Here is a 27,577-nt window from a genome sequence, read left to right on the forward strand (position 1 = left end):
TGCCAGTACCATGCTATTTTTATCACAGTAGCTTTGTAGTATAATTTCAAGTCAAGGATTGTGATGTCTCCTGCCTTTTCTTTGTTGCCCAGAGTTGCCTTTTCTATTCTAGGTTTCTTCTGGTTCCAAATTAATTTAAGGATTATTTTCTCTAATTCTGTGAGATTTGCTACTGGAATTTTGATTAGGATTTCATTAAATCTTATAACAATTTTGGAAGTATTCATTATACTGGCTTTTCCTACCCAAGAAGAAATGATATCTTTTCATTTTCTGATATCCTGTTTGATGTCCTTTTTCAGAGTACCATAGTTTTCAATGTAGACATCTTTTACTTTCTTCTAGATTCATTGCTAATGTATTTAATTTTTTTGATACTATTGTGAAAGGAGTTTTTATCCCAATTTATCTCACGCTGAGCTTCTCTTTTGTATACAGAAAGGCTACAGATTTTTCAGTGTTAACTTTGTATCCAGCCAGGTGACTGAATTAAGTTATTAAATCTAGAAGTCTTTTGATGGAGTTTTTGGGCTCTTCTACATAGAGAGCATCATGTCATCTGCAAATAATGATAATTTAACTTAATCTTTTCCTACCTTTATTCATTTTTTTCTTTCTCCTTTCTAATTGCTCTGGTTAATATTTCCATAACTATATTGAATAAGATTGGTGATAAAGAACATGCATGACTTGTTCTTGATCTTAGAGTGAAAGTTTGCAGTTTTTCACCACTTCGTATGATGTTGGCTGCTGGTTTGTCATAGAGAGCTTTTATCAGCTTGAGATAAGGACCATCTATTCCAATTTTCTGTAGGTCTTTATCATGAATGGGTGTTAGATTTTGTCAAATGCTTTTTCTGCTTCTATTGAGATGGTCATATGTTTTTTTCCCCTTGGCTCTGTTAATATGGTGTATTATATGTATTGATTTGCATACACTGAACCATCCCTGCATCCCTGGGCTGAATCCTACTTGGTCTTGATGTATAACTTTCTTGATGATTTGCTGCATTGTTTGCCAATATCTTATTGAGGACTTTTGCGTCTATGTTCTGTAGGGAGGTTAGCCTGTAGTTCTCATTTTTGCTTGCATCCTTCTCTAGTTTTGGTATCAGGATAATACTTGACTCCAGGAATTAATTTGGGAGTACTGCTTCCCTTATAATTTCATTGAAGAATTTGAGAAGTAGCAGAATTAGGTCTTCTCTAAATTTCTTGTAGAATTCAGCAATGAATCCATCAGGCTTGGGCTTTTCTTTGTTGATAGGTTTTTAATTACATCTTTAATTTCATTGACTGATATTGGCTTACTGAGAATTTTTATATTTTCTTGATTCAGCTTTGGTAATTCATATGTATTTAGAAATCTGTCCATTTTCTTTTGCACTTTCCATCTTATTAGAATAAATGTTCTCAAAGTATGTATTGATGATCTTCTGTATTTCTTTTTGTTGTTGTTGTTGTTTTTGTTTTTTTTTTTGTTTTTCTCCGGTACCGGGAATTGAACTCATGACCTTGCGCTTGCCAGGCAGGCGCTTTTGCCACTGAGCTAAATCCCCAGCCCCTCTTTTTTATTTTAAAGAGAAAAAATAAAACAAAATTTCAAAACAAGATGAGAGTAATAATGGTTAATTCATTGCATATTGTTATCTTTAAATGTTAGAGCACAAGATTTAGGCATTTAATTGTCAAAACAATATTAAAAAAAACTTTCTTTTCAATTAACTAAGAGAAATTAGTGGTACAACTATCTTAACTTTATATATACACATAATGTATTTTTTTACTTTTCTCTTCCTTCCTTTCTCTTTTCCCCCACCCTAGTTTCTCATTCCTTTGGAACAGTTTCTTCCTATTTTACAATATCTATTGTACATTTTGGATATTATTTACTCTTTAAGCTTTGCACATTAGGGAGACAATATGATGTTTGCTTGTGTGAGTCTGGTTTATTTCATTTATGAGTATGATCTCGAGTTGCATCCATTTACCTATAAAAGTCTCAAGTTTAATCTTTCTTTGTGGCTGAGTACTACCACATTGTATAAAAAGACCACATTTTTAAAAATCTATTCCTCACCTAATGGACATTTGGATTGTTTCCAAGATCTAGCTATTACAAATTGTGCTTTTATAAACATGGATGCACATACATCACTGTGGTACAATGTCTTTAATTCTTCTGGGAAAATGCCCAGAAGGGGAATAGCTGGGTGAAATGTGACTTCCAATCTTAGTTTTTTGAGGTATCTCCACACTGATTTCCACCCAAGATATTGTGGTTGCAATTCTACACTCCTACCAACAGTGGAGAAGAGTTTCTTTTTCCCCACAGCCCCACCAGCATTTGTTATTCGTTGATTTCTTGATGATAGCCATTCTTTCTAGGGTGAGATGCAATCTCTGTGTTGTTTTAATTTGCATCTCTTGAATGACCAATGATGTTGAACATTTTTTCATGTATTTATTTGCTGTTTGTATTTCTTCATCTGAGAAATATGTATTCATATCAGATGCCCGTTTTGGGGTTGGGTCTTTAAATTTGGGAGGTCTGATCTTTTTGAGTTCTTTATATGTTCTCAATAGTAATCTTTTGTCTGAGGGACAGCTGGTAAACCTTGTTTCCCACATTGTGGGTCATCTCGTCACTCTGTTGGTAGTTTATCTTGCTGTGCAAAAGCTTTTTAATCAGATGAGGTACCAACTGTTGATTCTTTGTGTTAGTTCCTGTGTGATCAGTGTTTTATTCATAAAGTCTTTGGCTACACCAATGTCGTCAAGAGTTTTACTTATTCTATCTTCCAGCAGATCTAATGTTTCTGGTTTAATATTTAGATATTTGATTCATTTCACATTTAGTTTAGTGCATGGTGGACGTTTAATCTTTGGCATGTGCAAAGCCAGTTTTTCCAGCACCATTTATTGAAGAGGCTATTTTTCTTTCAGTGAATGTATTTGTCACCTTTGTCAAAGATAAGGTGGCTGAGTATGTCTGGAGTTGTTTCTGCATCTTCTAATCTATTTCACTGATCTTTGGGTCTGTTGTTTTGCCAGTGACACGCAGTTTTATCACAGTAGTTTTATAGCATTGCTATAAATTTCCTTCATAGGGATTGTTTGGGTATATTGTATTGGCATTATCATTTAATTGTAGAAACTCTCTAATTTCTTCTTTAATTTAATCTGTGACCCACTGGTTACTCAGGAAGGTGTTACTTAATTTTCATGTGTTTATGAAGCTTTTAGGTTTGCCATCCATTTCCAATTTTATTGCATTATGGTCTAATAATACGCATGGGATAATTTCAACCCCTTTGTATGTACTTAAACCATGTTCTATGAGCTAGTATGCGGTCTGTTTTAGAGAATATCCCATGTACAGCTGAGAAGAATGTGTATTCTGATGTTGTGGGTTAGAATACTCTGTTGTAGGTTGGAACACTGTAGACACCTACTTTTAAGTAAATTTGTTCAAAAGTTTGTTTCATTTCTAATATTTCATTGTTGAGTTTTTGTCTAGTTGATTTGTCTATTTGTGACAGTGGGGTACTGAGATCCCTCAATACAATTATATTAGAGCTTATTTGATTTTTTTCATGTCCATTAATATTTGTTTTATATAGTTGAGTGCACTGGTATTTGGTGCATATATATTTATGATTATTACCTCTTTCTCTTGCATTGTTCCCTTTACAAGGATGTAGTGACCTTGTCTCTCTTAATTGGTCCTGGCTTGAAATCCACTTTGTCTGTAAGTAGAATAGCTCCTCCTACATTTTTCTGGGTTCCTATCTCAGGGAGTATTGTTTTCCATCTTTTTCAGTCTATAAATTTCTCTTTGAATCAAATATATGTCTTGTATGCAGCATATTGTTGGGTGTTGCTTCTTATTCCATTTTGCCATTCTGTTTCTTTTGATTGGTGAATTGAGACCATTAACACTGATGGTTATAACTGATATGTATTGACTTATCCATGTCATGTTATTGTCCTGTTGTTGGTTCTCTTTCCCACACCTTTGTTTAGTTACTTGCCTCACCTGGTGGATTCATTCTGTTGAGGTTCATGAGTTGTAGTCCCTGTTATCTCTTTCTATAATATTCTTCAAATCATTTTGGTCTGCTGTTTTCATGGTCATGAATTTCTTCAGTTTTCTTTGTCATGGAAGTATCTTATTTCTCCATCAATTTTGAAAGATAACTTTGCAGGGTACATCAATCTGGGTTGGAGGATATTTTCTTTCAGGATTTGAAGTACTTCACTCCAAGCTCTCCTTGACTTAAGGGTTTGGGTTGAGAAGTCTGCTTAGATTCTGATGGGCTTTTCTTTACAGGTGGCTTGTTTCTTTTCTCTAGTGTCTTTTAATATCCTCTTCTTGTGTTGAATTTGTATATGCCTCACTTACTTATGTAAAATGCTTTTTCCCTGCTTGGGAAGCTTTATGCCATTATTTCTATGAACAGGTTTATTATGTTATTTGTGCTATCTCCTGCTCTTTCATTGACTCCAATCTTATATAGTCTTCTTTGGAACATCTAGCAGCTGCTGGATTAATTTTTTGTGGTCCTTTGTTATTTTTAAGAAATCTTTTTTTTTTTTTCATGATTGCTAACAGCAATCCTGTCTTCTTTTTTTGTCTTTTTGAGACAGGGTCTTGCTATGCAGTTCAGGCTGGCCTTGAGCTCACTTTGTAGCCCAAACTGGTCTCAAACTCACAATGATCCTCCTGCCTCAGCCTCCCGAGTGCTGGGATTACAGGCATACCCCACCACACCCAGCATGCAATCCTGTCTTCTATATCTGCTCCTTTTTGCTTACATTGGCTCATTTTGCTGTGTATAATTTCAATGGAAGTTTTAATCTCCTGGACATGTGCTTAAATCTGTTTTGTGGATTCCATTTCTTTCCTATGTTGGGTATTCATGGTTTCCATCATTTTCCTAAGCTCCTCTATTTTTTATGTATCTCTGCTCTATGGCCACCAACCACCTTTCTCTTTTTTATCTTTCCTTTTTGTAGTAAAAGGTCTATTTTGGCTCAGTTTTTAGAGGTTTCAGTCCACAGTAGGCTGGCTCTAAGGCAGAGAGACATGGCAGAGAAACACTTCATGGCATGGTCATGGGGAAGCAGAGATCAAGAAAGGAAGTGGCTAAATTACCCTTCCCAGGCACATCCCCAGCAAACCACCTCTAGACACACTTCACTTCCCAATATTCCATCTAGCTGTAAACTCATCAGTGGACTAATCCACCAAGGAATATCACACCTTTAATCAATTGCACCCCAAAAGTCCCACCTATGAGCCCTTATGGTTTTGGGGAAACATCTAGTTATAAATCATAACACCATTTTGTAACTTATGCTGAAGGTTACAGAAGCCAAGTACGTTTACTCAGCCTATTTCATCCAAGCATTTAAATGCAAAAGATGTCTACAGAGCCTTCACAGCCTATGAAACCACTTACCAAGGACTAATCATGTCTTTCATTATGGTTACCATCTCTGTCATTATCAAAGAAATTATTTTTTCTTTGATTTTTTCCTAGAGTCTCATTCATCTGCTTTGTTACTTTGCTGTTACCACTTCAGAGAGTCCAGCTGGGTGGTTCTAGAATTGTTTCACTTCATTGCCCCTGGGTTTGCCTTTGGTGAGCTGGAAGTCTGGGACTGCAACCTTAAGTGTCTTCTCATTTTTTTTGTTTTTAGTTTAATTCCTCGGCTGATGCTTGTAAATTGTTTATGACAGGTAGTTTTATTGCCAGTATTTAGGATCCTTAGGAAATGACTACTTTTCAGAGATGTCTTTCAGGTGTAACTGGCTTTTGGGTTTTGAGTCTGTTGCAAGATCCTACCTCTTAAATTTATTAGGGATGAGAAGTTGCTGTCTGTTTGGCTCAGCCTCTGTTTCTCTGGCATTGTCCTATAGTATTGTTTATAACCTGTAAGCAATCTCAGTCTTGGCATAGAAAGTCACAGAAAGCACAGAAAGCAATCTCAGTCTTGGCACCAGAAAGAACAAGTGATTAGACCAATTATGTCACCTTTGCTAAAGTAGTTCAATCAGCAATAACAATAGCATCAAACACAGCCTAGAAAGTGACAAACTGTGGTAACTATAAATTTGCCACCTTTAATCATATGAACTATATTAGTAGTTATATAACAAAATGTAAAACAAACCAGAAAATTATATACCATAAATATGCCCTCAATATGGTGATTTTACCCTCAGGGGAGAAAATTTAAAAGGGGTTGGGGGAAAAATAGAGAAATAACAGAAGAGATTAGAAACAATGCTGGAGGACAAAGGAAGATTATGGAAACTTTGGGAAACTAGTGAAGACAGGAGGGAAAAAGAGAAGGAAAAAAAATAAAAACAAGTCCAAAACAAAATGGAACCATGACTTCTTGCCAACTTGAACTCACTTCTGCCTCACCCTGACACTGAGGGCTGCTAGATGGAGCATCGTACACTGCTCTGAGTCCTGAGCTCAGTTGGCTCCCCTCCAAGATGGCTACCAGACAATCTCCCTCTCCTGAGGGAAGTCTGAACCTGAATAACTCACCACCCACTGAAGTCTGCTGCATTCACTGCTCCATTCCGCTGGTGCATTTCTCCGTGGAGGCCTCTGGAGTTACCAACAGTCACTGTGAGTCTGCAGGTTTGAGCTGTCCCTCCCATGCTGTGAGTCAGAGTTCAGGGAGAAAGTGGGGCCTGCCACCTCCTTCTGCACTGAGTTCTCTCTCTTCACTCTCCCCATGGGATTCAATTCTTGCTTCAGATCCTTGCCTAGGACCCACTTCCCTCCTTCTCTTCCTCATGTTACTATATTCCAGTGTCTGGACACCAAATTTCATAGAAGCTTTTTCTCGCTGTTCACCACTCTGCCATCTTCATGGAAGTCCAGACCTTTTTATGTATTTATTTTGAGCAAAGGTCTCACTAAATCAGTAAGTTTCCCATGCCAGGCTTGAAGTTTTGATTCTCCTCTGTCAGTCTAACAGAATGCCAAGATAAATGAGCACAGCACTATTCCCAGCTGGTATGAACTAATTCTGATGAATTGCTAGAGGCTTAATGTAGACCAGCTTGTGAGTTTAAATCTCCTACAGGCCAAGGCTTAGAAGTGCCTCCACCCTTTCATGAATTTTACCTCAAGGAATATTATTAGTTATACATTATTAGAAATTAGCGGGGAAGGGGTTCCTTATATTTTGGGCAGAGGGAGGGGAATAGAAACTATGCTGAGAAACATGCCGAGCATTTTCCATAACAACTACCTTCACTCCAAGGAAAACTACTCAGTACAGTCGTATCGGACCTCTGGAAGAGGAAATTGGCCATCCCCAACCCGTCTAGCCTTGCTGCCTGAGTTATTTCATTTTTCTGTCAGGTCTAAAGAACTTCTTTTTAACATTTTTTTGTTGCTTTGCTAGCAACAAATTCATAGCCTTTCTTTATCTGAAAATATTTTACCTTCATTGTAAGGGATGTTTTCTCTGAATATAAAGTTCTATGTTGAAAAGTTTTCTTTATTCCAGCACTTAAAAACTGTCATTCCACTATCTTCTGAAAATGAAAAGCCAGCCAACATTCACGTTATTGCTTCTATTTGCAATACATCATTTTAGGGGAAATTTTTCAGGTGTTTTTTATCTTCTGATTTCAGCCGGCTTATAATGATGTGAGAAAGTTATGCTTTTCTTTGTATTTGTCCTATGCAGCATTTTGTGATATTTTCAATGTGAAAATTTGTAATTATCCACCAAAATTGGGAAAATTGTGGACATAATTCAAGCAGGATTCATATTTCATCTCTTCTCTTTTGGTAACTCTAAAGACATGTTTTGGACCTTTTTACATTATAAGTCACTGAAGCACTATTTAATCCTTTCAATTTCTTTTTAAATATCTATGTTTACTCAACTCCACTGATTCTTTCTCCTCTGATTTCCTGTTAAAGCTATCCAATAAATGTTTACTTTCAAATATTTATTTATTCATTTGACAAAGTTACCTGTTCATTAATAGCACATTTCTTTATATTACTCAGAATAGCCTTCATATTATTGAAAATTATAATAGGCTATAACATTACTTACTAATTCCAGTATTGGAGTTATCTCAGGATTGGTCTGTTACCTTTTTTCCCACATATGGCTTGTGTTTTCTCGTTTTTCATGTATCTAATGATTCTTTTTATTTGAATGATACTGTAGAGATTCTATGAAGAGTGATGACTTTTGTTTTGGTAATGTGTAGGTCAGTTGGGTGAACCTAACCTAGAGACACTGTCCCCCTGAAGTACATAGTGTAGAAGCCTGTACTCCATCCTCTCAGCCTTTGCTGAGATGCTTGTAAATTAATGTAACTCATTAGAAATCCCAGTGGAAATGTTCAATGACTTTAGTTAGAACCACTTGGGTGCCCAGTCTTGCTGCCAGTAATCAGTGAAACTTCAGTGCCATGCCATGCCATGGAGAGAGAGATGACAGAGACAGAGAGACAGGGAGACAGAGACAGACAGAGAGAGACAGACAGCGAGAGACAGAGAGAGGGAGAGTTCTGAGTTCTGAGCTTACTATAACCATTTCACTTCCTTCTCATATTGACCACTGCTCTGTAATGCAGCCACAACTGCCATGCTTCCTCCAGATACCAGAAATCCTTCCCAAAGGCAGTCTCTGTCACAAATCTCAGCACTAAAAGGAGGAAGTCCTGGGACTTCTTTGAGATGCTGGGGCTTCTTTCATGCGAAAGACACAGAAGGGCTGCTGAGTCCTCAGGGGTCTGGAAGATGAGTGAGGGGCATGGATGACAAATTATCTGATCCAATTTTGTGAATCTTTGGATTCTTCCAATCCTTATATATGATACAAAATAATTCAAACACATTCTGCAAAGTGTTCCCTCAATTTCTGATGGCTTAACTGGTACAGGGTATTAAATATTTCTGGGTGAAACTGACCTTTCTGTATTTCACAATATAGGTTATATTAAATTCTGACTTTTTGTTTACTAGGCAAGTAATAATGTTGAGGGACAACTAAGTTTTCAGTCACAAGGGAGGTATGGAAAGTGGGGTGAGGAGCGAGGTTTTTAAAGCGGGGGGTCGTTTTCTTAGAAATCAACCCTGACAGTTTTATTCCATGACTTAAAGTGGCAAGGTTGAGAGTCCAGTAAGCATCACAGCTCAGATTCCACTGATGTTTTTGGTTTTCAGCTATTGCAGTCCCACAGCTGGAACTAGTAAGAGATACTTCCCAACAGTCATAAAGATCCTTGAAATTTTACATTCAGTTATCCAATTTCACCACAATCAAGTCTCACATTTACTTCTGGGAATAGCATTCATCACCACCTATAGTTGTTATAGGTGCAATCCAGCCTCTAAGACACAATGGACTTATGATCCCAACACATCAGGGATATCTTTTCCTTGAATAAAATGGCAACAGGAGTTTCTTTCTTTTGATCTAACTGGCTCAGTAATCAATCCTTTCTGCTCTGCTTTTCTATGGCCTGGCAATCACCCTTTAGTATCAACTTCCGTACAGGTTTGCTTTCTTTGGTTGAGAACAAAAGAATTTAATTTAAAATCAAATTAAACACTGAAGAATACTAGTCAGCTTAGACTTCAAGAACTGAACAAACCAGGATGTGGAAAAGCAGGAATCATTTCAAGGGATCCCAGTGACAGATGCAGGAATCTCACGCTGTTACCAAAGGATGCCTCAGTTCAAACTATGTGCAGCCCTGGAATGATATTCCACATACTTAACAGCCGCTACAATAAGGGCCTCAGCCAAGCACAACAAATACTGACTAAAAGCAAACATCCATCATGGCCGTACTGATTCATGAAGCTGAATACTGGCCCTGCTTCTACCCGTGTCTCCAATCAAAATATAAAGGATGAAAAATCTGGTTGGCTTAACTGGAGCCATCCGTAGCTGACAGTTCACCAGAATGCACAGTGAAAAAAGGGAAAGTCCCCAGCATAAAAAAAAAACCATTCCAGTGTACACATGTGTGCACATAAACATACACACATATATTCAGTATTGACTGACTGCAAAATCATTTTACACATAACATTCTGCAAATGTCATATTTCATGTAATATATTGTGGAAGGCTCTCTACAGAAGTAGACATAATGCTTAACCTGTTTCTGCTAACTATACAATACAGTACTAAATAACCACAATTTAGGCAATCTGCTTGGCAGGGCACAGAATCCTTGTTGTCATTTTAAAAATTCTGCCATAAATATTATATGCATCTCTTTATTGCAGTGGGATAAATTTCCTAGATCTGGAATTGCTGTCTCCAAGGATCACACAATCATAATTCTCATAGGTCATGCCAGGTCACCATCTTCAAAGGCCTAAGGAGACAAATTTACACTGCTCATTACAAGGATTTGCTCTCTCACAGATACCAATACTGGTACTACACAAATTTTAGACTTTAATCTACCTAAGGAGATAGGAAATTTGTTTTCATTTGTATTTTTTTGTTTTGACACATGAGGTTCAGAAATTCACAAAGTTCATGTGCTTGAATGCTCCAGCTCTGTGTGACTTCCTTTTCTGTTGGCATTGCCAGCTGCCCTAACTGCTTTGCAGGTGGAATAGCACTTTTCCTAGCCGACATATTTTATGGGCTGTATATATGTTCTATCAGTTGACTTTTACATGTTTTTGGTGACTTTTTGGTTTTAAATTGTTATATAGGCCAACTTATTTTCTGCCTTTGCAGCTCCTAGGACTACATGTCCTACTTGTTAAAAGCATTTTCTTCTCTACATTTGCCTCTAATATCTTACTTTATAACTAAAGTGATAAATACACTTATCTTATAGTTAATTGTAAGGCATAAATGTACTTCTTCCATTTTGGAGATGTGGACAGACAATATCAAAACAATTACCATTTCCCTAAAATTGAAACACCAGCATGACATTATAAGCCTCATAGGAAAACAAAAAAACTATTTAAAAAATATCCTTGTTATTCTACCCTCATGCTTCATATTCCAGAAAAAAATATCAAATGTATCCTACTGAGACTGTTTTTCAAATTTACATTTTAATACTGAATACTTAATCTAAAAAGAATTTCTCCTTTTGACATATTTTCTAACTTGATACTATTTAATTTCATTTTTCATAGTTTTTAGTCTGTTTTCTTGTGTTTGATGTAACAGTTCTATTATTTCCATAAGATGAAAAACTTTTGTGTAGTCTCCTCTACGCTAGACTAGTGGCTGGCAAATGTTCCGTGAAACAACAGTAACCGTCCGAGGCTCTGCAGGCCACAGTCTCTATTACCGATGCTCAACTCCGCAGCTGTGTAAAAGGAAAGTGGGAATGGCTGTGGTTCAATTAAACCGTTTACAAAACCAGCAGCTGACAGGATCTGGGCCATGAGCTGTGGCCTCCCAGGAAACTCTAGCCCAGAACGGCAAAGGTTCTGTGAAGGTCGTGGCAGCCAGTACGCCTGACGTGGGTCATGTGGTTTCGGCTTTGCCGCTGTGGCCTGAAAGCAGCCACAGACCGTAAGTGGACTGGAGTGGTTGCTTGCCAATGCAGCTCTACTGACAGACACTGAGATTTAAATTTCACATCATTATTCTACTGGAAATATTTCCATTTTTAACCACTCAAAAATATTTTTAAATTTTGAGATAACAGACTATACAAAAATTTAGGAACACTTGGACCAAGAGTCAGTCTGCTGACTCTGCTCTGGCTGTTTACCCCAGTGTCTACGGGTCCTTGAAAGGGTAATACAATTTATTCATAAACCAGTGTCTTCAAATGGACTAAGTGCTGCTGAGTTTTCTCATTCTTGAGTAATGTCAGTAGTTTTAACTTTATGCACACAAATCTTTTGTTTTTTCGGTTCTCTTAGCCCATTTGTTCCAGCTGGCCTACTCACATTCTCTAGACTTTCTAACAGTGTCCTCAAAAGTCACAGTCAAGTTGAATCTTCCCACTTACATTCATGTAGATTAAATGTAAAGCCACAACTTGGCATAAGGGAATCAAGTTTTAAACACAGGCAAAACCTAACTGCCTCAATCACTCCATTTCTGATATTAAATCTGGTTTCTCCTAGCCTCATCCTACACCACCATTTTTTTTTTTATTAGAGCTGACTGTGGTAACTTTTCAATGTTCAAAAATAATGTTTTTAAAAGAACAAAGTTTACTGGACACTTAGTATGGACCAGGCATTGTGCGGGGCACATGCTATGCATTAACAAAGGGAGAGGACCACAATACAAGCTTTATATAAGTGAATTACATTTACACTGAGAAACTCAGCCTGACTGTAATGTGAAGAACAAATCTGTCAAGGACCAAAATAGAAGGACAAAGCGTTTGTGAATGGCTGGAGGGCATGTGAAATGACAATGTCTGGAGACTATGATGGGAGTGAGGGTGGGTTCCAGAGAAACTTGGGGAGCAAATCCACAGGACTTGATGTGGAAGGCAATGAGGGACAAGCGGATGACTCTCCAGAGTGAATCCGCTGGTGGTGGGCAAAGTGTGCAGTCTGCCTGAAGACTTTCCTGCTCTTCTTGTAGGCATAGGCTCTCTCTCCAGTATGAACTCTCTTGTGTTGGTTGAGGTGTCCAATTTGGATAAAAGTTTTCCTGCACTCCTTGCACTCGTATGGTTTCTTCCCAGAATGAATCCTCTGATGCACACTCAGGGACTGGCGATGGCTGAAGGCTTTGCCACACGCACTGCACTCATACGGTTTTTCTCCGGTGTGGCTTCTGCGGTGACAGATGAGCGATGACTTTGTCTTGAAGGCCTTCCCACATTCAATGCACTCATAAGGCCTCTGGCCAGTGTGCAGTCTCTGGTGCTGAGTGCAGGATGAGTTATCACCGAAGGCCTTCCCACACTCCACACACTTGTAGGGCTTCTCTCCAGTGTGAACCCTCTGGTGTTGGATGAGGTGCGTAGTCTGGCTGAAGGCCTTCCCACACTCCTTACATTCATACGGCCTTTCTCCTGTGTGAGTCTTCTGATGCTGGGCGAGGTGGGCCTTCTGGGTGAAGGCTTTGCTGCAAACCTTGCACTCATAGGGCTTCTCTCCTGTGTGGATCCTCTGGTGAGTGGCGAGCTGGGAGCTGATGCTGAAGGACTTCCCACACTGCCCGCACTCGAAGGGCTTCTCCCCCGTGTGGATCCTCAGGTGACTCGCAAGGTGTATGTTCTGCCTAAAAGCTTTGCCACATTCTTTACACTTAAAAGGTTTCTCCCCAGAATGTACTCTTTGATGCTGCGTGAGCGATGCGTGATGGCTGAAGGCTTTCCTGCAAACGTCACACTCATACGGTTTTTCTCCGGTATGAATCCTTTGATGTACAGTGAGGGATGAGCCATACCTGAAGGATTTGTGACACACATCACACTTGTAAGGTTTCTCTCCGGTGTGAATCCTCCTGTGCTGATTAAGCCCTATATGATCGCTGAAGGCCTTCCCACAATCAGCGCAGTCAAAGGGCTTCTCCCCTGTGTGGTAGTATCTCCAGTGACGGATAAGGGATGTGTTCTGTATGAAAGCTTTTCCGCACTCTACACACTCATAGGGCTTCTTGCCCGTGTGACACCTCTGATGTCGGGCAAAGGAGGAACCGTCACTAAAGGCCTTTCCACACTCGTTACACTTGTAGGGTTTCTCTCCAGTGTGAATTCTCTGATGGACAGTAAGGGATGAGCTCTGGGTAAAAGTTTTCTTACACTCATTACACCTGAAAAGCTTTTTTCCTACATAGATTCCTGTCTGTTTTATTACCACTGAGGTTTTTCTGAAACTTCTACCTGAAATGCCACTAGGAAGTCTTTCTTCTGAACTGTCCAAATGGAACCATCTTCCAGACTTGTTATACACGTGCTCTCTCCCTTTTGGGAGAGCTCTGTTATAAAAAGCAGCTTCTTGCCTGAGTTGTGTCTCTTCATCTGCTAGCTCAAACACACACTCAGAATCCCAATTTTCTCGGAAAGCGGAACACTCAAGTTTAGTGCCTGATGTTCTGTCTGTGACCACCTCAGCATATGAGCTCTGCTTTAGAAATAACTTCTGGACCTCATGTACAGATTGTTGACCTGAAACATACCAAGAAAACAATTATCTCCTTTATCATTTGCTAGAAAAGAGGAATATGGCCAACGGAAAGTTGGTGAACTAATTCACTAATTGCTGAACTAAAGAACATAAATTCTGCAGCCCTAAGAGCTATTTTACTTTTAAATATTTGGTCTACAATGTATATAAGACTGAATTCATATTGGAAGTTGAAAACAATTAAATACATGTAAATCAGTTACATATCCAAAAAGGAAGGAGTTGATAGGCTGTAGCATTCACTCCCTTCATCTCCCTCTCATTCCTACTTATGCTGTGGGTCTTCAGGTGGCTTGAAAGATGCATGTTCTGCCTGAAAGCTTTCTCACATTCTTTACACTTAAAGTGCTTCTCCAGGTTATCGCATCACGAAAGTTGTTCAAAAGAGCATGCCCATGCACACTGAACACTTTGTATTTTATGATGTTCATTAAAATTACCTGAAAGCCCAGATGTTTGCTACAGCCAGAAAATGGTGTCTTTATTAAGAACATTTTATTGGTATCTTTGAACAAAAGCTAAAGACGAATGAATTGCTCCAGCTCATTCTTCACATAAAATCATTTCTGCATTTCCCTGTTTGCTTCTACAAGTTTGAAAAAAATCTTCTTCCCTCAACACTTCTTCATGAAATGTTGACATTTTATTTTTGGAAATTTTTACTGGTATGTTTGCAATTTGTAATAATTATGTTCACCTCGGGGAATTGGTACCTATACATATCACATCTTTATCATTTTCACTTCCTCCCTCTCCCTTTCTCCCCTCCCCAGATCCTCTTCCCATCTCCACAAAGTCTACTCCTGTTTTCCAGCTTTACTGAAGCAGAGCTGACAAATAATTGTATACATTTAAGCTATACCATGTGTTTTGACATACATATACATTACAGAATAATTACAACAGACCTATTTAATATATCCATCATCTTACATAGTTAAAATCTGTATGTGTGTATGTGATGACAATACTTAACAGCTGCCTAGCAAATTCCAACTATACATTATCATTAACTGTAGTGATTATGCTATACTTTTAAGTGTCCAGAACCGGTCCACCACAGAACTGAAAACTTTGTACCCTTTGACATACATCTCCCTTCTCACCCAGCATCTGACTCCAGATAATCACTCTTCAACTGTGTTTCTGAGTTTGGCTTTTCTTGGATCCCACATGTTTAAGTGCCATCATGCAGTATTTGCCTGTGACTGGCTTATTTCACTTAGCATAGTACTCTGTAAGTTCATGCATGTTGCCTAGACCCTCAACCTAAGCAGGATTTCATGGGAGGATTTCTTCCTTTAAGGCTGAAGAATATCCTCTTACATATACACACACAGAGACCACATTATCTTACTCCCTTCATCTTTGACAGGCACTGGGTTCTTCCCACACCTTGGCTGCTGTGAACCGTGCTGCACTGAACATTGGGAGTGCTGACAGCTCCTGTAAGTAGGCTTTTCCTTTTCCTTGGCTATAACAGCAGTGGAATGGCTGATCATTTGGTAGTTCTAGTTTTTTACGGCACCTCCATATTGTCTTCACTAATAGCTGTAGTTGTTTAGATTCCCACTAACAGGGTGTAAAGGTTCTCATTTCTCCACATCTTTACCCACACTTATGTTTCCATTTTTAAACAACAGCTATCCCAACAGGCATGAGGTGGCACACTGTGGCTTGACTTTTACTTCTCTTATGACTGGGGATGTTAAGCATCTCTGCATATACTGTTAGCCACTCCATCTCATCTTGGAAAAATGTCTACCTGGGTCCTTTACCATTCCCCAACTGTGTTACTTGGCTTTTGCTGTTGTATGAGTTGCTTATATATTTTGGACAGTGACCCTTTATTGGATAAATGATTTGCAAATATTTTCTCCCACTTCGTAGGCTGCCTTTTCCTTTTGCTGACTGCTCCCTTTGCTGTGCAGATCTTCCTTCCTTTCACGGAATCCCATTTGCTTAGTTTTATCTTTGTTGCCTGTGATTTTACTATCATATACAGAAAATCACTCCCAAGAACAATATCATACAGCTTTTCTTCTATTTTTTAACTAGTTTTTATGGCTTTAGGACTTACAGTGAAGTCTTCAATCTATGTTCAGTTAATTTTTATGTGTGGTATTAAAATTTTCTTTTTTTCTGCATGTAAACATCCAGTTTCCCCAAGACTAAACACAGAAGACACTATACTTTCCCTACTGTGTGTTCTTGGTGTCTTTGTCAAAGACTGGTTTGACCTTCTCTGTGTGGGTTTATTTCTGAGATTTCTATTCTATCCCATTGACCTATATGCCTTATATGTTTTATGCAAGTATAATGCTGTTTTGACTACTATAGCTTTGTGATATAACCTTAAATCAGGAAGTGTGATGTCTCCAGCTTATCTTGGTCAAGACTGCTTTAGTTATTTGGGATCTTTTGGAATTCCATATGAATTTTAGGGCTATTTTTTATTTTCTATGAACAATGCCCTTGGGATTTTGATGAGAACTATACTGAATCTCTAGATTACTTTGGGTAATATTGGCATTTTGACAATAGTAATTCTACTGATTCATGAATCTGGAACATATTTCCATTTATTTGTGCTGCCTTCTTTAATTTCTTTTCTTGATAATGTATAGTTTTCAGTGCACAAGTCTTTTACCTCCTTGGTTAAATTTGTTCCTAAGTAAATTATTTATTTTCACCTCTAAGTATTTTAATTTTAATCACTATTACCAATGGAATTTTTGTAAGCTCTTCAGATAGTTCATGTTAGTGTAACAGAAATGCACTCTATTTTATATGTTGGTTTTATATCCTACATCTTTGCTGAGTTCATTTATTAGTTCTAGCAATGTGTGTATGTGTGTGTGTGCGCTTGTGTGCGTGTGTGTGCATGCACATGCACACTGTCTTTAAGGTTTAATACATATAAGATCATGTCAACTGCAAACACGGACAATTTTGTCCATTCTCACTTGGAACCCTTACATTTCTTTTTCTTACTAACTATTCCAGTGAGGACTTCCAGTAATATGCTGAATAGAAATGGTGAAAGTAGGAATCCTTGTCTTGCTACTGATCACAAAGAAAAAGCTTCCAACCACTCACTGGTGAGTATGATGTTAGCTGTGTGTTTGTCCTACATGGTCTTTAGTTTGTTAAGGTCCATTACTTCCATACCTAAATTGTTGAGAGTCTGAACATAAAAGAATATTGAATTCTGTTAAATGCTTTTCCTTTATCTACTGAAAGACTGAGTTAGTCTCCCTTTTTCAAAGCGACTGTTTTATATTCTCATACACAAATAACGAGAATTTGTTTAACCTCAGATTATATGCTTATAGGGAAGAGTGATTGTGCCTGAAGTCTTTTCACAAAGTCACTTAGCAAGTACCAGAATTTTACACACACAGAGCTACATCTGGTTTTTAGGGAGGTGATGCACTATATCAAATGTTTACAAAAAGATGTTAAGAAAAATGTTCTTAAAAATAGAAAAATTTTTTAAAAGTCTTTTATGACATCCAAAGACTGACAGCTTTCTGCCTTAATGCCTGCTTTAACAACTTCTACTCAACACTGCACTGAAGACTGTGGTCAGAAAATTAGAAATAAGAATGAGTCATCCAAATTAGAAAGGAAGTAAAACTATCCCTATTCACAGGTGAGAAAATCAGGAGGAATCCACAAAAAAGAACTAAAGCTGATTAATAAATTCAGAAAAATGACAGAAAAATGAATTTGGTAAAAGATCAATATACAAAAGTTAGTTCTATTTCTGCATACTATACATTAAAAGGGGAAATTATGAAAACAATTTCAGGAAAAATAGCATTAAGAGAATAGAATACTTAGGAATAAATTTAACCATGGAAGTGTAAGATTGCATGCTGCAAACTACAAAACAAGAATGAAACAACAAGACCTAAATAAGCAGGACAATGGCTCATGCTTTTGGGGGGATGACATGATAATGGTAAAACCGTAATAATCTATAGATTCAATGCAATCTCCACAAATCCCACTAGCCTTCTGTGCAGAAATAGAAAAGCTAATCCTAAAACAATCTTAGAAAAAACAATGTAGTTGAAGGACTACACTTTCGCTCTTTAAAACTTTCTACCAAGTATTCATTGCAGCAAGGTCTGATATAAGGGCAAACACAGAGATCAATGGAACAGAACTGCAAGCCCAGACAAAAACCCAAACATCTAGGTTAACTGATGTTTTAAGAAATTACTATTATTATATTTTATTTTTATTCTTTACTTCAATAATTTTATCAGGAAAAAAACACAACATGAGATTGTCCCTCTCAGCCAGACTAGAAGAACACTGGGGTGTACAGCAGATTCCTAGAACTTTATTCATTTTGCCCACCTGAGTCTCTATGCCCACACATTAGCAACACCCTGTTTCCTTCTCCCCCAGCCACTGCCAATCACCTTTCTCTTCTGATTCTAGGATTCTATTTTAGATACCACATATACTCGTGTGTAATCATGTAACATTTATCTTGTGTCTGGACTTAGATCATGTCCTCCAGCTTCACCCATATTGTCACGTATTGCATAAATTCCTCCTGTTTCCAGCTGAGTAATGCTGCATGGGGTATATATACTGGATTTCCTTTAACTATTCACCTATTGGTGAACATTTAGACTGTTTCCACATCTTTGCCATTATCGATGTTGTTTGTATAAACATAAAAGAGTAACATATCTTCAAAATCCTGATTTCAGGTCTTTTGGACAATACCTGGAAGTCAGACTTGAACCACCAGTGGTACATGCATGGCCACCCCATCGGGTGGCATGGGACAGTAGTCATGCATGTACCACCAGTGGTACAACCTGCCTGACAGGACAGTTACACGTGTACCACTGGTAGTTCAAGCCACCCAGCAACAAGACATACAAGTTACATTACTGTCATGAACATGTTAAAGTACAGTAGAGCCATTTGCTGATGTACTAGACAGTCATTCAAAAAATGAAATTCAACAACGTAACAAGTTCCTAAAGACACAGAGAGGAACTATCATAAAAAATATAAAGTATATCTATCATAATTTTAAAACACCTAATTAAAATGTAAATTCTTCTTATTATATATGAAAAATCATTTGAGATAATTCATCAAATAATTGGTATGTTTATATATAAAAATCACTGGGACTGTTCACAAAGCATTTAATACACAAACAGAGAACTGGGTGCAATAGAGGGACATTTTACAAGAAGGAGGAAGTGAGAAAAACCAAATTCAACCTCTTTCATAATAAAATAATAATTTCGGGCTACATCATCTTTCACTAAATAATGAGTAAAAGTTGGCATATACCTAAGAATGCTTTGAGGGTACAATTACCCGGTACTCCTAGTACCTGCTAGCTCACTGAAAACAGAACCTTTGAGAGCAGAGCCAATGCTCATACCCAAGGACCAGCAATCCCAACAATGAGCTGTTTTCACTGACATGAAGGAACCTGAGGACGTATGTGTTTAATACCAAGAAAGATGAAGTCACTTGGGCAACAGGACACTGACATGGAATGTACATGAAAAACATCTACATGTATGACTGATTATAATCGCTACTGTGTAGCAAGTACATATTTACTATCACTTAATGAAGTCTCAGATAGTCACACGTTACCATGTTGTAATAATGAGTTATCATTTTCTATTCTTTTCTAGTAAGTGACGGAATTACATTTTATACAAACTACTGTTTTCAAAGGAAATTTCTTTTCCTTCCCTTGTGTGTCAGGAGGGAGAGACCTGCTACTTCTGTCTTCTCCCCATGACTTCTGTCCCTCCCGTGACACTGAAACATGGAGCCACTGTCTCTATAATGCCCTCGTCAAAAATCTGCAAACTCCATGTCTTGCAAGCGATTCATGCATATCTCATCCTCTCCACCAGAACAGTTCTTCAGTGGCTCACATTTACGTGTGCCTTTTCTCTTTCTCCAACTGCCTGCAACAGCAAGCCATCACTTAACCTTCAGTCTGTGCTTCCACAGGTCCGGGTACATGATGAAGGGAGTGGCCATTTAACTACCAAACAGCAAACCTTTGGAAGATGCTCAGAAGTGTGTCAGGATCAAGAAAAGTCACTTAAACTGAGTGATGACCTACATCCCAGTGGTCAAGAAAAAACCAACGCTACAGGGAAATGCAGTTCTGGAGAGATTTCTCCAGACCTGGAGGACTTGGTCCAGCTGCAAGTGTCCACTCGGGGACCAGTTCTGTGGACAAAAGCTAAGTTCTCCCTGTGGTGGCTTCACCACACCACCCTGCACACTCACCTGCGAACAGACCTGCTGTCAGTTCTCTCTGCATCACCCAGCGCTCCTTCCCTGGCTCCAGAGAAGCCGCTAAATCTGGCTTAGAAACACAGTGGCCTGCATAGGTGAAAGACAGAGGATCTGGTTAACTCCCGGTTTTAAAATCAAGGAGCTGCTCCCTGGTTCTGACAGAAAAGCATTAGTGCAGAAAGAATCAGAACAGATGAGGAGGAGCTCTCAGACAATGCTTCACGCGCAAGAAAGAAACCAACTTTCACCCCCACCAATGCCAAGCCCCGCCTTAAGAATCAGGGGCAAAACTTCAGGAAACCCTTCCCTCTTCTCCACACTCAAACCTCAGGTAATGAAATGGGCCTGGAAGACAGACGTGCATCTGGGAGGGGGACATCCTTACCTAGGGGTCCCAGGCCACCACGGCCCTCCCACGGCACAGTCCTACAGAAACTCTTCTGCACTGGCTCCCGCTGCGGGGTGAAGTCAACGGCCATGTTCTCGATGGTCACCACGCCCTGAAAGCAGCACACGTTCTCCATCAGCTCTCACTCATGAACCTGTGTGGCCCCAGGCAGGCGGGCGGTGTCACGGACGATGACCAGCGTGCTCTACACCAGTGCTGAGTCACCCAGGTCACAGTGACTGTGCTACTTACATCGTATATGAGAAAAACAGGAGAAACTTGAGAGCCCGCTCAAAGTTTTCTCACGTTCACTAGAGTCAAATTTTCTCACTCAGGCTTATTGGGATCCATTCCAACTCAGCCCCACCCCACTACGTGTAAAGACTGTGTAAGTCTTTCTTCCGTCCCTCCTGTGACACTCTGAAACAAGAGGGTGATCTGCCCACAGAAAACACTGCATCCCGATGGAAACCCTCCCACTGTCGCCCTAGTCACAGGGAGCGCTGTTTTCTCTAGCCTGGAGGCTATTGCCTGACTCACTGGCCGCGTCTCAAACAGAGCATCGTAATTCCAGCACTGCCCCAGCAGAGAGTACTCCAGACTGTAGTTTGTGAACCTCTCTGTTCCAGCTGCCTGGGATAACTTTTCCTCAGATGAGTCCGCCTTTGGAAGTAACTCCTTGGTCTCACACACAGCCTTCAAATCTGAAAGATAGTAAGAAAGTAAATATCTCACTTATTATGTGTTACTACAATGAAAATTTATAAAATGCAACCAGATAAGTGAAAACCTTCAAAAAAGATATGTCATTTTAGAAGATGGTTTACATGACTAGCAATATTCCTAAATTTATACAGCTACAGTCCTACAGGATACAACATGCGTTTGTTCAACTGAATGCTGAACAAACAGCACATTATGTTTTTCACAGAAGACAGGAAAAAGAAATTGAGATAAAAGAGTTCACAAAGGTTCAAATCTGAGATAGAGTATTGTAATGTAAACAAAAAGGAAGCAGCAGCTATAAAGAAAAATGCTGGCCGGGTGCACTCTGGAAGGCTGAGGTAGGACTGGTTTGAGCCTAGCCTGGGCAACTTAGTAAGGCTCTGTCTCACAATTAAAACAAAAAAAGAACTGGGGATGCAGTCAGCGTGAAGGTGCTAAGTTAAATCACCAGTGCCACCACAAAGAAAAGCGCTACGTGAGCTTTACTCTCGCTTTACTAAGTAAAACTCCTTTGGAGCATCTCTCTTTATTCAACCGCCTTTCATGACAACGCTAACTCATTATGGCCTTAATAATGTCAAGTCGTCACAAAAATACCATTCTTGGCCCCCTGTGTGGCACAGTGCCCTGCGTGGGCTGTCATAACTTTAACGGTGCAACCTGTCCAGTCTGTTGGTACGAACTTCTCCTTTCAACCACGACTTGAACAAAGAGGTCTGAGAACACTCCGTTCTTTTGAAATGGTCACTGTTTCCTACTATAATAAAGCCTCCACAAGAAATCAGAAATTCTGAGTCCCTGCCTTCCTTGGTTGTGGTTGGAGTAATAATGCCGTGCTTGGAGTCTTGCGCTGTATTCCCGCACAGATGTCACCAAGACATCTTTCAGAGCGTTCCACTGAGTCAGGACCGCTGTTCTTTTCTCCCCAGAGCCAATTACTACACTGCTCGCTGCCCATCTGCAGTAAGAAGTCCACCTGGACCCCACATCTATTTCAGCCCAACCTAAATCCATCTCCTAACTTACCTCTTACCTCTAATGTTTTTGTTTGTTGCTTCGTTGGCTTAAAACTGTGAGTGACTTTTCTTCCTCCTCCTAAGTCCCTATCTTCTCTTCCCTTCACGGAACAGCAGTTCCTAGTGCACTTCAGTGATGTATAGTTCTGTTCTGTCTCCCCTGGGTCATGGCTGGGTCTTCAATGCATATGCTCATCTGGCCACAGCCTCCCTCGAAGTTGTGACTCAGTGAAGACAGTAAAAACTACATCACATGCACCCATGTTTACAGCAGCACAACTCATCACAGCTAAATCCTGGAAGTAGCCCAAAGGTCCATCCACAGACGAACGGATAAAGTGCACAGTGGAGTACTACTGAGCCATAAAGAAAGATAAATTTGAGTCGGTTACACAAAAATGGATTCACCTTGAGACTATAATTGTGTAGTGAAATAAATCAGATGCACGGCTTAAATGTCGCATGATTTCTCATCTGTGAAACACAAAATATAAATAAAGACCCAAATAAAAGATAGGAAATAGGGAGATAGAAATCTTTTGCAAATGGGAAAGAGATGGAGAGAGGAGGGAGGGAAGGAGGTGAAAGGGACAAAAAATAATTAAGATGTGTTCTGCACATGTACCAACTCCCCACAATGGCTGTAATCATTATGTACTGCACACACGTACCATAAAAAAAATCTGAACAAAACCTACATCCAAATAAGCAAAACAGATGTTTGCCAAAGAACACAGATTATGGAATTATGAGAGAGAAGGGACAGCAGGGCCCTGGAGCAGAGGAAAGCATGGGACCTTCAGAGGGAAAGCAGTGTCAGAGGGCGGGCCCAGGAGGTGTCTGCTGAAGACATGACCCATGCGAGGCAGCCCGGCTGGCACCAGCTCCACGTGTTCCCTGTCCCCATACATACCAGGGTGCCGGCTTCCTGTCCTTTTTCTTCTTGCCATCCAGGGATCTTGTCCTTGCTCCAATGAGGAGATCATATCAGGCTTAGAAGCACAGAGGCCTAAATACATAAGAAGACCAGGACGTGGCCACACTGTGGATCAGTCCAGACCTCAGACCCAGTCCCCTTAGCTCAATGGAAGAAGACAGTGTACAGGGCAAGGGGTCAGAAAGGGACAGGACATCCTTACCGAGTGATGCCAGGTTCCTGTAGTTCTCCAACATTACCTTCCTATACAAACTCCTCTGCATGGAGTTCAGCCATTCCCACTCCTCTTGGGAGAAATCTACAGCCACATCCCTAAATGTCACCAAGCCCTGAAATGACATAACCATATTCTTGCTCAATCAGAGATCATGGCCCAAGGGCTGTTACTGAATAAATCCCCTCCCCCACACCCCTAGGTTGAAACCTCTGGCCCTAGGACCTTGGAGGATGACTGCACTTGGAGACAGGGCCTTTAAAGGGGTAAAGTTACATGAGGTCATACAGTGCAGCCTCATCCAATTGGACAGGGAGGAACAGATCTCAGACGAAGAGGACGAGACAGCAGGAGTGTTCACACAGTATGCGGTCACAGGGAGAAAGGACAATCTGCAAGCCAAGGAGAAGCCTCAAGAAAAACCAAACCCAGCAACACCTTGGTACTGACCTCTAGCTTCCAGAACTGTGAGAAAAGAGGTTTCTGTGTTTTGACACCTAGTTGGTAGTCTGTTTCAACATCCCCAGCAAAATACCGTGGGGTCCAAAGATCACCTTGTGTCCACTTCAGTAAGAGATGCATATTTAGTTATTTGGAGAGCTAGATAACTGTTGGACAGCTTGCTTGCTTCTTTCTTTCTTGTGCTGTGGACTGGACCAAGGACCTAGCACATACTAAGAATACATTATACTTGCATCTCGCAGAAGCTGGTCTGAAGGCATTACCTCAGAGTAAAGAGAATGAGATGGAGACCACCCTGCCCTTGGAGAACTAGCCATCTGGGGGAGATGAAAAGAGGCATCACACCCACAAAATAGTCTATTGATTCCAGACAACAAGACTAACTTGCTCTGTGTTGAGCAGGTACACTACAGCATTTCCCAGCCTAAGGTGTGTGAGTGGCCTGCAGCAGAACAAGCAGAAAACAAACCTGGGGATGATCTTCTCCAAAGATAAGCAGGGAAATCTCCAAGCTGGGGTGTAAGGGTTTCTATTTCACTTTTAGTGGTAACTCAATGTTCATTAAAACAAAACATAATCATATTCCTTTTTCTAAAATAAAAAAGTGTGCAGGATATAAAATCAACATTAAAAAACAATAGCCTTTCTATAGATCAATAATAAACAATCTGAGAAAGAAACCAGAAAAACAACTCCATTTACAAGCATCAAAAAATTACCCAGGAATAAACCTAACCAAAGAGGGGAAAGAATGCTATAATGAACATTACAGATGAATGCAGAAAGAAATTGAAGAAAATGCTAGAATATGGGAAGACCTACTATGTTCATGGATCAGCTTGAAAGTGACCTATAGACTCAATGCAAATCTATCAAAATACCAATAGCAATGTGCACAGCACTAGATAAAATAGCCTTAAAACTCATCTAGAAACATGAAAGACCCAGAATAATAAAGGGAATCTTAAGCAAAGAGAGAATCAGAAAACCCAGTTTTAAATTATACTACAAAGCCATAGTAACAAAAACAGCATGGTACTGACACAAAAATAGACATAGACCAATGGAATAGAGGACACAGAAACAAACCCATAAAAAGGAGTTAAAAATATACATCAGAGAAAAGATGGCCTCATGGGCTGGGGATATAGCTCAGTGGAGTAAGTGCCTGCCTGGCAAGCACAAGGTCCTGAGTTCAATTCCTGGTACCAAAAAAATAAAAAAATAGAAAAGATGGTCTCTTTAACAAATGACACAGGGAAACTGGATATCCATATGTAGAAGATTCAAACTAGATCTGTCTCTCACCCTATAGAAAAATCAATTCAAAATAATCATAGACTATGTATAAGGCCCAAAACTTTTAAACTGTTGGATGAAAACTCAGGGGAAACACCTGAAGCCTTAGGCACAGGCAAGGAGTTCCTGAATAGGAATCTATGAGCACTGCATGCAATCACAGCAATAATCAACAAATGCGACTACACCAAACTGAAAAGTCTGCACATCAAGGGAAACAACCAACAGAGTGAAAGGACAGGCTGAAGAATGGGAGGAAATCTTTGTCATCTACTCTCCTGATAGAGGATTAGTATCTAGAACATATAAAGAATTCAAAAAACAACACAAAAAGCAAATAATTTAACCAATAAAAGGATAAATGAACAGACACTTCTCAAAAGAAGTACAAATGGCCAATAACTAAGTGAAAACAAGTTCAACATCTTCACTTTTCAAGCAAATGCAAATCAAAACTACACTGAGATTTCATCTCGCCCTAGTCACAATGGTTATCACCAAGAATACAAACAACAATAAATCCTGGAGAGGACGTGGAGAAAAAAAAACTATGTACACTGCTCATGGGAATGTAAATATAACTGCTATGAACATCAGTATGGAGGTTCTTCAAAAAACTACCAACAGAAATTCCATATGATCCAGCTATACCACTTGCAACTTCAATGCTGTGATCAGGGAAATGGAAAGCAGTTTTTCAGAGAGAAGAGAGAGCAACAGGGGAGTGAAGCCGTGGATGCAGGAGGTGATGAGCTAGGCCGCAGAGGGCTCATCAGTCACACTGGGGGTTTTGGCCTTCTTCAGGAAGTCACTGTAGGCTTTCGAGCAGCAAGTGCCAGGCCCTGGTGTTTGCACAGAGCCCTCCAGCTGCTGCACTGGGGACAGCTTGGGCAGAAGCAGGCAGTCACAAAAACACAGAAGCAGAGTCACGAGGATCCCAACCGAGGTGGGTCTCCCGGAATCCTGCCTGAGTGGGAGCTCCGATGCAGTAGGCACTGAACCAACAGCTAAGCTACAATGTGCGGTGTGCTTCCCCAAGGTGCAGGCCCCCACTCCTGAGAGTCCCTCTGGGAAAGGGGGACCAGGGAGGGGCTGAACCATTGCATCGGGAGTGTACACTGACTGGGTCGGAGAGGAAGCAATGGGGGGAGCCCTGGGCAGTTTAAACCTATCTGTTGTGGTTTACATCTAGATGAGCCCCCTCAAACCCTCCTGTGCTCATAGGTGGGGCTTCTGAGAGGGGACTGGATCACGGGCGCCCGACACTCATCAGTGGATTAGTCCGCTCCTGACTTTAGAGCTAAGGGTGATGCTGGAGGAGGTGGGTCATGGGGGCGTGCCCTGGAGGACCTGTCTCCCTCCTCTTCCCTTGGTCTCCTTCTCTGCTTCCTGCCTGCCACGCTAGCAGCAATTCTCCTCCGCCACGCTGTCTGCCTTGGAGCCAGCCGTCTACGGCCTGAAACCTCTACAAAGTGTGAGCTAAACAAACCTTTCCTCCTTTGAACTGTAGGTGTCCGGTACTGTGTCTCAGCCACGAGAAAATAACCAAGACACTATCCCCACAGCCCGTCATTCACCAGAATTGGAGGAAATGGGAACCAGCACCCAGGACAGGGCTCTTAATATGAAAACTTTTCAGAGAAAATATCCACCATTAAGTACTGAAAAAAGCAAGGGTATTTCAGCGAGGGGAGAGGAAATGCCAACTCACCTGGGACATGACTTTAAGTTTAGTTCCTGTCCCTGCGGCCGCCGGCCTGGGGCTTCCCTCGCGGAGGGCAGTGTCCCTGGAAAGCAGCGCTGGGGGAGAGAGACCAAGTGTAGACCAGGCTCCCAGAGCACCACCCTAGGGATGTCCCTTTCTGCACGAGCAGGGGAGGGCCGTTTTCCGGGGGCCGGCGGGATCCCTTTAGCCCGCCGAGAGCTGTCACTAAGTCGGGGCAGGGCTGCTCCTCTTTGGGATCACGGAGATGAGAACGACCCTGGGGAAGTCACAGACCTTTCGGCCTGCTGATCTCTGACCCTTCCAAGTCTCCGGGTTCCCCACCAGCCTGGCGGACCAGGGGTATCCAT

The 27,577-nt window shown here is 40.3% G+C and overlaps 1 protein-coding gene across 1 annotated transcript; it reads right to left on the bottom strand.

The window, feature by feature from the left end:
• Positions 1 to 12,192: 12,192 nt before the first annotated feature.
• Positions 12,193 to 27,304, bottom strand: Zfp28 (ZFP28 zinc finger protein; the record flags this gene model as incomplete). Its single annotated transcript, XM_005413305.2, is given in 7 exon segments — positions 12,193 to 14,131; positions 20,454 to 20,549; positions 20,848 to 20,962; positions 21,391 to 21,554; positions 23,506 to 23,601; positions 23,732 to 23,858; positions 27,216 to 27,304. Coding segments are annotated over 7 exon segments (2,384 nt in total), but the record flags the coding sequence as incomplete, so codon positions are not given.
• Between the last annotated feature and the right edge of the window lie 273 nt (positions 27,305 to 27,577).

Source organism: Chinchilla lanigera, unplaced genomic scaffold (assembly GCF_000276665.1).
Source record: "Chinchilla lanigera isolate Chin_1 unplaced genomic scaffold, ChiLan1.0 scaffold00166, whole genome shotgun sequence".
Lineage (NCBI taxonomy): Eukaryota > Metazoa > Chordata > Mammalia > Rodentia > Chinchillidae > Chinchilla > Chinchilla lanigera.